This window comes from Centropristis striata, chromosome 14, assembly GCF_030273125.1.
Source record: "Centropristis striata isolate RG_2023a ecotype Rhode Island chromosome 14, C.striata_1.0, whole genome shotgun sequence".
Lineage (NCBI taxonomy): Eukaryota > Metazoa > Chordata > Actinopteri > Perciformes > Serranidae > Centropristis > Centropristis striata.
In genome coordinates, this window is record NC_081530.1 from 24,767,218 (window position 1) to 24,780,092 (window position 12,875).

The 12,875-nt window shown below is 37.6% G+C and overlaps 1 protein-coding gene across 1 annotated transcript in view; it reads left to right on the plus strand.

Annotated features, from left to right (window-relative positions):
* csmd3b (CUB and Sushi multiple domains 3b) overlaps window positions 1-12,875 on the plus strand; it is a 380,920-nt gene that overhangs the window by 83,331 nt on the left and 284,714 nt on the right. Inside the window, exon 3 of the mRNA XM_059350826.1 lies at window positions 5,069-5,291. Within this exon, the coding sequence (XP_059206809.1) occupies window positions 5,069-5,291 (223 nt within the window). The remainder of the gene's footprint in view (window positions 1-5,068; window positions 5,292-12,875) is intronic.

Genomic DNA, 12,875 nt, shown 5'->3' on the forward strand with positions numbered 1-12,875 from the left:
AATGCACAAACCCAGAGAGGAAGCTCTGCTTATGAAGCAGATCCATCCAACAAAAGAAAAGACAAAATGAAGAACAAATTGAAGAAAACAATGGTCTAATATTTTTTCCATCACTGTAGATATTACCATATTTCGGAAAGGATTGTTGATGTGGCTAAAAGGGGTGCATATAATTAGTTTTTATCTTTTGCACTTCTTTCTTCGGGCCACTTGAACTGATAAACTAGAAGTAGTGTAATTATGCTGCTGTACTTATTCTGAATCTCTCCAGGTTACAAAGCCTGCTAAATGCCTAAATTGTAAAATGTAAATGTAATTGATCTCTTTGGACTCTATGGTTCACATCAGGATCATTATCTTCTCCCTTTGATCTTAATGATCCTTTTATATCAAACACACCACAGGTGTTACATGAAAACCTTGAAGCGTTCAGGAGAAAAGTCGGTCCAGATCGTTTTTTTCTTTTTTTTCAATACTCTATCGATCCCCGATGGAGACTCTCTTCACTTCTTCCACTCCACAGGGAGTCAGACTGCGGAGTCAGCTTACAGAGCAGAAACCCTTGGAGCTGGTAGGGATTTAGCCTCATCCTGCTCAAGGACACTACAGCAGAGAGAAACTCCTGCTATATTGAGCTTGATCTCATGCCTTCTTGCTGGAGATTGTGTTGCAAATCTTCATACCTCAGTGCCTTTTTTTTGTTGCATTTGGCATTCTTTTATCCAGTGGAGCTGATTTGTGTCTGTTTTTATTCATACAAAATCAAAATGTATTCATCCTCAGTTTTATATTGCTGGTGAAGGAGATAAACAAATTATTAAAACAGCTTTTGACGCTGCAGCAGTATGCCTTTGCTTTATCATTTGACGTTTAAATGCAAGTGTTTAATTGAAAATTGCTTTCACTGTATGTTTAAAGTTCGTGAACTCGAGGCCTTAATTGATCTCCTTGGAGTGCAAAGCTCAAATCAGGATGATCATCCCCCTGCCTTTCATGTTTATGAGCCTCGTTATTTACCATGGCAGCCAGAGCCACAGGGACAGCAGGGTGATCCCGCTGGATGCTTTTCCAACCAATTATCCAAGACAGAACCCAAACCAAAAAACAGAGTGTCTCCATATATGTGTGTGCCTGGGTGTGTTTGTCCAGACGCTCATTTACCCAGACAATTCCAAGACCATCACCATGATGGATATAATGACCAATGGCAGTCTGAGCTGCAATTAAGGGCCGGTATCTCTGTCCCTTCACAACCAATCAGAGCTGAGATGTTGAGGAACCGGGAGCGACAGGCAGAGCCATATGAGAGCTCACACATATGCACTTCTACTAAGCTGCAAAATGTGTACATATACAATATGACTGACATACAGAAAAGGCTCAGAACATACACATCCATATGACTTTTTAGCTTGTTTCAATTTGCAAGAAAACAAAGGTCGGAAATGCCACCGCCTGCTTTCTTCTTCAAGACACTGCAGAAAAAAGATTGTGCGCAGCACAGCAAGAAAAGAACTTATTGAACTGTCATTGTGGCCCAGTTCAGAAAGGGGAGATCCATGTGGTTCCCAACAGGAATTAAATTTTATGATCAAAGTTAAGTGGGATTTATGCTCTGCAAGGCTCACAGTTACAAAGGTAATGCAGACATGTCCCTGCATGTCCAAGATAATACTCGCTGATTTCCAATATTGCTTCAAGGATTATGGCTGGACACAAAGACAAAGAGACTTTGAGATAATAGCTAAAGGTAAAGCCAGTTAATATGATGCCTCCAAATTGTTTAATTATCAAATGAATTGAATGGACACATAAATATAATGTTTACAATTGTAAAAAAAAACACTGCTATGAGCACATGCACTGAACCAGATGACTGATGCCCATTGATCAGAGGGTTGGTGGTTCGATCCCTGACCATGGCAGCCTACATGTCAAAGTATCCTTGAGCAAAATACTGAACCCCAAATTGCTCCCGATGCTGCGTTCATCGGTGTGAGAACGAATTCCCAATGGTGGCAGGTGGCACCGTTTAGGGTAGCCTCTGCCACCAGTATGAATGTGTGTAAAGCGATTTGAGTGGTCGCAAATCGACTAGAAAAGCGCTATATATATGTGCAGGTCCATTTAACAATACAGTTCCTTTACAGTTATTAGACCACAACCTTGTTTCAGATGGTATATTAATGAGTTAATGTATTTTTTTTCTGTTTCTGAAGAAGAGCTATTGGATTTCTTTACACCTCTGTGACTATTGTTTTGGAGTTAAATATGCAATACGAACACAACATCACAGGTGTCTTATATTTTTTTTATGAGCAAGGGATCTTGCATACTTCCATCTTCCATAAGAGAATTTTCTTTATTATTTCCTACAGCCAAACACACAGTTTGACTGATGCTTATGTGACTGCAATCAAGATTGTGTAACCCAGTCTGTTGTCATGCGGCAGTGCTTCAAGCAAAGGCGTTATGAGGACAAGACTCAGGATTAAGCTTACAATAGAACCTTATTACTGGAGACGAATGAATTGTTCTGCCAGGAAAAAGACAGGAACTCACACAAAGGCTTTTTTATGTCACATATTTCAGCAAAGAGGATGATAATTAAGCATAATATAAAGTGCAAAAGGACTATTTTTTGAGTGATGATGCAGTAAGTGAGGTATTTATTTGACTCTCAGTGCTGAGATTTAGTTATACCACTACAATTAGACTATTGAGAAGTTACTTATTAACTCATAAACAAGATACCCATGGGTAATATTATGTGGAAATGGTAACTAACGTGGGAATATGGTTAAAAGTCACATTTGAAAAAACATTAGAAACAACAAAAAAAACCCTGGACAGGTCGCCAGACTATCACAGGGCTGACACAAAAAGACAAACAACCATTCAGTCTCTCATTCACTCTTACGGACAATTCAGTCACCAATAAACCTTAGCTGCATGTTTTTGGACTGTGGGAGGGAGCCGGACTACCCGATAACCCACACTGACACGAGTAGAACATGTAAACTCCACACAGAAGAGCTGCGAGGCGGAGTCGAATAGTGGACCCTCAATCCCACAAAAAAAATTGTGTTACTTACAGGGATAAGTTTCCTGTTGAATGTTCCAAAGGTTGCTGACCTCTACAGCCCCCCTCTCCATCAGCTCTGCTTAATTTATTCTAAATGTATATGCACCTTTAAGTTCTTACACATATTTTTGCAAATATATAGGGTTTTTTTTCTGATTGACATTGTACATTATTGAAATACAAGTCGCTCATCAGGTTAGGGAAATCAATTGCCAGTCTCTGGTAAAATTTTCTAAACTAAACAGAGTAAATAACAAAAAAAAAGGTGGAGAAGATGGGCTCCAGCTACAATCCAGAATACATTATACAAAACTTCAGTAGCCTCCATGTTTACTTCTGTACACAGCGTGCTGGGTGTGACGTCTTTGTTATTGTTCTTCACGCGGGTCAGTTCAGGAGTCTAATATAGGCCACAGATAAAGAATAATGTGAACAGCCAAACAGAAATTGGCACATAGAGCAGACCTGCACTGTGAACATAGCCTATATTGCCCGAAGTGTGTATGAGAGCGTGAATGGCGATCTGTCCAGGGTGTACCCGTCCTCTCAATGTCAGCTGGGATGGGCTCCAGCCCCCTGTGATCCAAGTTCGGATAAGTGTCAAAGGATAATGAATGTATTAATGGATCTAACCTAGACATAGGTTCAACTGACTAAAAACCAACAACAGAATTGAGATGAACTCTGGTGTGTGCTGATATTGAAAACAACATTGTTAATTATTGCCTGTAGTTGTCCAGCACTGTGACAAATTCTGTATGTTGGGCTGCTGTCCCAAGCAGAGAGAAATGTCAGCATATTGCCTGTTGCAGGTTATTAGTTTTCTCCTTCTCCCTTCCCCTCCTCCTCTCCTCCTCCTTTCTTTCCTTGTCTCTTCCACCTACCAGCCTGGCACCACATACATACAGCCTGGATGAAGAGCCTATAGGAGCTCATTAAGATGTAGTTGTATTTATTCTTCCCTCCCTAAAGAAATCATTAGCTGCCTTTGATGCTGCGTAGTGTGCGCAGGAGTTTGCATTTGCATCATCTCTCTGTCATTTTTCCCTGAAAAGACATGGTGAATGTATGTATATATTGAAATAAATGTCCTTCAGCTATAAATTGCAGAGCTATGTTCAAAGGCCAACTGGCATAGACCTGTTGTTGTCGTGCATTTCGACATGTCAGTAATTAATTGCAAAAACAAAGAAACAGCAAGCTTTGTATCTCCCAAAGGTGCACAGGGTGAATCAAAGAGAATGCCCTCGTTGCTTATTGATTTCGACCATTAAGTCAGCTGGTAGGGGGAGCTCAGTGGCTACCGAGTTCCCCCACAGTCAGGGGACCTGGGTTCAAGCACCCCATGCTGAATGTGAGTAGCATTTCCCGGGGTGCTGCTCTGAAACAGACCCTGCCCTGTGCCCTCGCTGTGGGAGACGCCAGAGAAAGGAATCTGTTCCTAGCAGCATCCACGGAGCTGAGAGGCTGTCTAACACATTCTTGAACACTTTTTTGGCGCTAGTTACTGTATATATCCCATTAATATGTAATCATATACCAGCATCAAAGAAGCAGATAACAGACGCAAGCTGACCTACTTAGTATCACTACTGCTGACTTGTGGCTTATTCCTACATTGACGTATAGCATTCATTCATAGCTTCAGCAGCACTTTTAAGCCATTTATTTAGAAAGTTGTGTAATACTTAAGTTAGTTCTACCTACATGCACAGATAAACACAACATGTGGATGCGCTTAAATAATCCCTGTGTCGCACAATTACACACAAACAACATTTTTTCATTGTCAATGCTGTTTTGTTGTGTTGCATACTTTAAATATAACTAATCTCTCCCTCATTTCCTTTATGTTCTCCTTTGTTTCTCCATCCTCTTGTCTACAACACAGCAGCTGTTGTTTGCTACTGTTTGATTTTCTCATGTTAAAAGCGAATCAAATGTTAAAATGAATTAAATGTTCCCTCTTTTCTCTCCTTTTAGGTTTCATCTACACATGTGGCGGTACACTGAAGGGAAGAAACGGCAGTATAGAGTCGCCAGGCTTTCCCTATGGCTACCCCAATGGGGCGAACTGCACCTGGGTCATTGTCGGGGAGGAAGGAAGTAGAATCCAGCTCATGTTCTTGTCATTCGCTATAGAAGAAGAATATGACTTCCTGTCCTTGTACGATGGACACCCGCATCCTGCTAATTTCAGGACCAGGTAGGACTCTTTTTTTTTTTTAATGATTTTTCTTGCAAACAATTTAAAAAAAACTGGCAAGGTGAAAGTTCATTTTTTTAAAGTAATAATTTAATACACTAGACTGTTAAGTAAGACTAATCAGAAATGTATTTACCCACTATATTTACACTACTTTCACAGCAAATTATTTGTGTTCAACATCCTCTAATCTCCATAAAAAAAGTAGCACAGCAAACACAGTACAAACACCTGTTATGGCATATAGCCTATTGTTTATTATTAGGTTACCAGTGATGTGCAGCCAGTTTTCCGTTCTTTAAGCTGCAGCTATGAAAAGGCACTCCTTTGTGTTTTTGCCAGTTAATGATGAGCTGTGATGAGCAAATGTGTTTATGTGATTGAGTATTAGGTATTATGAATTCACAACTGCAAACAAAGGGAACCAGACGGATGATCTAGTTTTAGAAATTAATGATGCTCATTTTTGGTACAAATGCACTTTTTGGGAGCACAAACTGTTTTATAACAGCATAAATGCTCGTTATTTCACCACAAACGAGATGCTATCTGCGCTGGGCTGGATTCTCTTGAGCAATACTATTGCAGTAGAACAAATGACCCCGTAGCAATAGGGTGCTGTCTTGCCGTAGTACACAAATTGCTCAAGTTCAAAAAGTGACACTGCAGTTTCTCTTTAGTTATTGAACTATTTTATCGAGCTCCTCTTGCAAGAAACACAATACCCAGAAAGAAGCTCATTTTCGGATAAGCTATTCCTTGCCTTATGATTGTATCAGGCAATCAATAGTGCCTAATAGCATCTGCCTGTGACTCAATTCACACTCGACATGTTCTTTTAAGCCTGCAATTAAATTATTATTAAGTTATTCAATTAGCTGTGAAATTTGAGTGTGCTATCTATTGACATGTTTGATTTTCACATGGCTGAACACTCATGGAGGTTAGGTTTTGAGAAATGTTGTTGCACAAGTTGGTCCATAAAAAGAAGTATTTGTCATATCTTGCCTACTCACGATCAAAGTAGAACTGCAGTTTTATTAAGGCAAAGAGGTTTTCAAAAGGAGAAATTTTCAGCTATTATCTTTTAAATCTGCTGAGGAAAAACAAGTTTTTTTTGTCAATCAATAAAATTGGAAAGCTCTTCCAAAGAGAACCAAACATTTAAAGCAAAATAGTGTGAATCTTAAATTAAGCTTCCAGCTGCAGTAATACTTTCACATGAGTAGCAATTCTTTCCCCTCCCTCCTAGTAGATACCAAACATCATAACCAGTATATATATATATATTCTTCATTTTCTTGTTCATTTTAATGCCTGGTACAACTGAAGGCACATTTCTTTGGATGAATATAGTGATAACAACAAAAACAGCTCATAAGAGTTTAATTTAAGAGCTGATAGCCAGTCAAATTTCCATGGTTTTCTTGATCATAACCAAAATCATTATCAAGAAAACCATGGAAAATAAAATAAATTCATTTATGAGCTATTTTTTGGTCGTTATTATTATATTAGTTCAAACAAATGTATCTTTGGGTGTACCAGGCATTAAAATGAACAAGAAAATGAAGAGAACAAAGGTGGCTTAATAATGTTTTCCATGACTGTATATGTGGTAGCTACAGGGACAAAGACTATATTTGGTCCAGTCTCAACATGATTTAATACTATTCTGATTACCTGTTGTGTTTGATCCTTGAGTGAGGCTTCTCTTTCCTGCTCCAAGGCGTTCTGTGAAAGCAACAGATATGAGAAACTATGAAACTGTGAATGAGCTCTTCATTTCATTTTGGATCCTGTGGATGTAAACATCCACCTGGAACTAATGCTTGGAATCAACAATATCCAACATGAAAACCAAGCAAAGCTCCTCACAAGAGGCTCTTTTCCTGGCTCCTCTTCTTCAAGGAATGCACAAACCCAGAGAGGAAGCTCTGCTTATGAAACAGATCCATCCAACAAAAGAAAAGACAAGTGAAAAAGATGCCAACGCTCTCCCCCAAGAGATGCTGAGACTAGCATGATTTGCCAAATAAAAGTTCATTTGCAGGTTGCATAATGCACATAGCTCAACCCTTGCTCTGATTCTCTGAAAGCCCTGAAAACCAATTTTCCAATTAGCTTTGTTTGTATGGGATTGATTTCTACATGAATGCACTATTTCCTTCCACAGTTATTGGTTATTTCACATGAGAGATTTCTGTTTTTTTGTTTTCGTTCTTGCTCTCTGCACTGATTCGAAGTGGGCGGGGCTTGGTTTAAATAAGGTGATGTGATCGTGCAGATTTCGATGCACCGATCAGAGTTTAGCAACATTTGAGTCAAAATGAAATGGCATTTGTAGGATTTTTAAAATGAAGAAGATTAAAAAAGAATTTAAGAAACCAAAGGATACATTTCAAACTTTAACTTTAATTGTTGCTTGTGAAAAAGATATCCATACCGAAGCTTTTGAGGGCTTTGAAATGAATAAAATCATAATCTCTGCCTTATTAATCCCTTTTTCAACCCAGTCAGTTTTCTCCAGGAACACAAACTGAGGAAGCTATCACTGACGTAGTGCTGAGCAAGAAAATCTGGTTTGGTTCGGTTGTGGAAAAAGGATGTGGGTCATGCAGAGATGAAATGAGTCCTCTTCATACTCAGTCGTTTGCTGAAAAGCAATTCTCTCTCCATAGGGAATAAACCATGTTCTTTTGGTTCAATGGGCATTATTTCTAATCAGCCAGCTGCAATAATCAACCTTTCTCGGACAATCCGGTGGCTTCTAATGCTCAAATTGCCATACAGAGTTAATTAAACAAGGGAGTGAAATAGAATAGAATAGAATAGAATAGAATAGAATAGAATAGAATAGATGAAGATAGAATAGAAAGGAATATGGTGACCATGAGAGTTTAATACTTTTCAGTGATTTCTGATTCTGCATGGAAAAAAGAGACAGAGAACAAACAGATAGTGGGAGAAGAAGTGAAAGATGCCCTCTATGCTCTTATTGGTTGATTAGGATTTCCTGCTTATCTGAGATAACAGGAAATGATGTGCTTCGTGAGTGTGTGCACACATGCATTCGGGTGTGCACACATGCATTCGTGTGAATAGGGTGTGTGTGTGCTCGTGTCCGTGAGTGCGGATTTATGGTCTGCATAGTTACAATCGCCTCGCTAGTTAAGCCAAATTACCTCTGCTGTCTCATTCTCTCACTCTCTTTCTCTCCTTCACACCATTACACACATGCACACATACACATGCACACATACACATGCACACATACACATGCACACACATGTGCACAAGGACACACATGCACTGGGACACAGGGCAAAATGGTGATTAAAAGGTTAGATTCATTAACAAGAAAATGGTAATTATGGGGAGAGTGATTAACATGGATCACACACACACACACACGTTTGTGCATGTGCACACAATACACAAATACAACATGCATACACATGTGCATTAATGTTAAAGCAAGATTTTACTGATTTGTTTCTGTTTGAGCTGGTTTTTAAGCATTTTGTATGAGACTGCAACTAATAATTGTTTCTATTATGGTATAATCTGATGATTATTTTCTTCATTAATTGACTGATTGTTTGGTTTGAGAAATTTCAGAAAATAGTGTGGAATGTTTTTTAAACTAATTAATCCGGGGCCCAAAGTGACACCTTCACAATGCTCGTTTTGTCCAAACATTATGAAATAAATAACAGGTAAAAGCAAAATGTGTAGTTTCCAGTCAGTGTTCTGTCAATTATTTAATGATTAAATGATTTAATGATTTTTCTTTCTTTCTTTTTTCAAATTATTCATTTTTTAAGTGATGCTAATTGTTTTCCAATCAGTATTATAAGTTTCACCACTTACACATTTATCAACTCTGGCTGGAAGTTGGAATTATTGACTGTTTTGAACTTTGGGTGGTTCTTATCTCACCTGTCCACCCTTTTCATGATACCAGCCCAGCACATGGATGAAAGGGAGCTGTTCTTGTTCGTACTCTGTGTGCCTGTAGAGTTCTGAGCGCCTGGATGCACTCACACTCTGTAACCCCAACATCTAAAACACATTAATATTGAATTTTGTCATTCTCGTGTTGCTTTTCGGTCAGTGACAGATGGGTCAGTGCAGGCTTAATGGCATTTCTGTGTCCTCCAAAAGCTTTTGAAGAAATATATTTTCTCTAAAAATTCTCTCTGCCTTTTCATTGGTAATGCTGTTAGAGTGAATTCATTCCAAAAACAATGTACCCCATGTGGCATCTCAAACGCAACATTGGGAATACCTGGAAGAAATATGAGCTAATAAATATGTAATTGTACTAACAATTTCCATTCCAGCTCTTCCGGGGAGAGTTTTCTTAATTAGATTGATAAAATGTTTTAATTAGGGGGATTAAAGTATTTAATGGAACATAGTTCCTCATTAAAATTACCTAAATTATCTAATTGATTATGTTTTTTGTTGATCTCATAATCACTATTGTATATGGCTGGTCCAACCTGCCTTCATTAGGAAACATTAACAAAGAAAAAACAAAGCCTGACCCGGAGGAAAGAGACAAATGATTCTGGATGATTTTGCGAGACACAATGCATGCCAAATTATATTTTTTATCAGTGTAGAGGCTAACTCTCGAGAATGGACTTAACTCCTCTGCATCTTGAACACAGTTACAGTTTATAATAACTAGCATTGATAAATTGATAAATAAAGGGAACATTTGAATGCTTACTAATGAATAAATAATGCTGTGATTTATGTCGTTTAAAAGTTTATTGTTGCACACATTCTACTCTAACATTCATATTTACTAACGATTATGAAATTATCAATAATCCATCCCTAAACATTATTTGGATGGCTATTAAAAAGTTGCAACTGATAATTATAATACTTTTTAAAATTGTTAATAAAAACTCATATTGCAGTCTTCCATAAATCACCAATAAATGATTTAGTTGGGCAAAATGAGATCCTATATGAACCACTAATTAATCATTAACTAGCTACTTTTTTTAAGCAATGGTTGCTATGAATTACATACATGATAGCGCTACTTCAAATGAGTAAACATTATTAATTATTATTTGTTTTGTTGTGAACAGTCAAATTACTTAATAACCTCCTGAGACCCAAGTTTTTGTGTGCTATGAATTTTTAGTTTCTCTTAGCTATTTGGGGTTATTAGGACTTGAAAATTATAAGAAACTAAGCAGCATCTTTTAACAGGAAGTAGTTTTTGAAAAAAGATATGTCCACATATGTGGACAATGGGTTTATTTTACTGCAAAACACAATAAAATAATCAGTCAATAACAAAGTAAGTAAGTAAGTTTAATCAACTTTAAAGTTTAATTAACTATCAACTTATAGTTTATTAATGATGGTTATTATATTATTATATTGGGCATTTATGTTGCAATACACCATAGTGTATATTTGTGTTTCCTTTGTGTTTCCTGAGCATTTATCATTTTATTAACGATAGCTTTATAGTTTTATACACCTGTTGGCTTTTTGACTGTACTGAAACATTTCCCCACATAAATAATAAAAATGATTGCAATTGTAAAGAGCATTTTCCTAGTTTATGAAGCCAGTCTGTTGCCAGAGCATATGCATTGTCAACCAATTGACTTGCCTGGCAGTTTATGCCAGTTTGAGGATGAACCCTCTTCACTTTTATGGCTGCCTGGGCACCAGGATAATACAATAAACAATCCATAACTGTGATACCAGTGTGCATGTTAACATACTCATTAACAGTGAAGACAGAGTCACAAAGAGAGATGAAGAAGAAAACAGGAAAATGGCTGACAGAGGAGGAGAGTTAAGAGGCGAAGACGGAGTGTGTTTGTAAGTAATCATTTTTGAATTATATTGCAGCCTCCTGAGGTGTGCTTGATTTATCCTGAGAGACCCTTAAACAGACAGTGTGACATTTTGAAATTAATTCTGTTAATTGTCTTCATTGGTCATTTGTCACATTATGTTGTTGGCTCTTCAGCTTGCGGTTATCCTTTGGGTTGAACATCTATTCATTTTTCATTTAATAGAATGCCAGTTCAGTTTTTTTTCTTCATTTCTGATAATATGGAAAGTGCCTAATAAAGCTACACTTTAGAATGTCAGGCTAATTTATGTCAACAGCTTTAATAAATGCTTAAATAAGTACAGCACGGATAAGTGGTCCTTTAATGCACCTTAGTGTGTTTGTTATTAAATAAAGCTAAATGTGTGAATCCTTTTCATGTATAGTCATGGAAAAATATTAGAGCACTCTTGTTTTCTTCAGTTTATTGTTCATTTTAATGCCCGGTACAACTAAAGGTACATTTGTTTGGACAAATATAATGATAAGAACAAAAAATGTCCATTGCTTTCTTGATAATGATTTAGGTTATTATCAAGAAAACCATGGAAATGTCTAGATATCAGCTCTTAAATTAAACTCTTATGAGCTATTATTGTTCTTATCATTATATTTGTCCAAACAAATGTACCTTTAGTTGTACCAGACATTAAAATGAACAAGAAATTGAGGAAAACAAGGGTGGTCCAATTATTTTTTCCATGACTGTACATTCTAAGACCAAAAGTTGAATCATTCATTCATTCATTGCGAGGCTGGCACACATGCACTGTTTTCTTGCTTTTTGAATATTAGCATAAAGTTCAGCATTACACACCTCTCCCTTGTTTTTTGGTCCTGTCCCTGTACGTAGCTGTAGCTGATGTCTTCTCGTGTCACAAGCTGCAATTTGAAATGACTCCCTGTCACTCACTGATGTTTTGTCATAGTAAATGTGAACGCCTGGTAAGGTCGTGGCACATAAATTGTTGGAGTAGAAGACGTGAGTGGGACAACAAGTAGACCTCAGAGAATTTAACAGCTGTCTGAGAATTAATAATGTGTGAGCGCCAAGGGAGCGTCAGAAATGTTTTGGGCACGGATGGATAGATGGATGAAATGCAACTTACTAAACGATGGCAGTAACAGTACGTGGCTTTCTTTGCCAGACTTTCAGGATTAAAATAGGAAATTACCAGATTGAGGATTTGATCCTGATGGTGTGTGGGACTGACGACATGCTTACCAGTCAGAGGCTTTGACAAAAGCTCAAATTCTAATTAGTCATTGCTGTCAACATGCAAAATAAAGTCAGAAGGCAATAACTTTTGGTAATTGCAACAAAAAGTGGGTCACTGAATTCTGAAATAAAGTCATAATGGGGTTTTGGAGAATGATAAATCAATTCACGCACAGGAAACAAGGGACTGTCTCAGATGAATAATTGAGAGCAATTCAAAGACTTTGAATACACCATTTACTGAAACCCTACATTAAGACTCTTTTGTGAAAAACACCAGCCTTCCCACCCAGACCTGAAAATCTGGTCTTATTTAAAAATGTATAACCAGGGGGATATGCTTCGGTGAGGAGGTATCTGCAGCCCACGCTCCTGCTAAAAACAAAACCAAGACAGCATGAGACACATATTTAAGGCACAAGGAGGACTGGCATATGTAAGGTTAAAAAAGGCATAGGCTCCATGATTGTTATGAATCAAATAG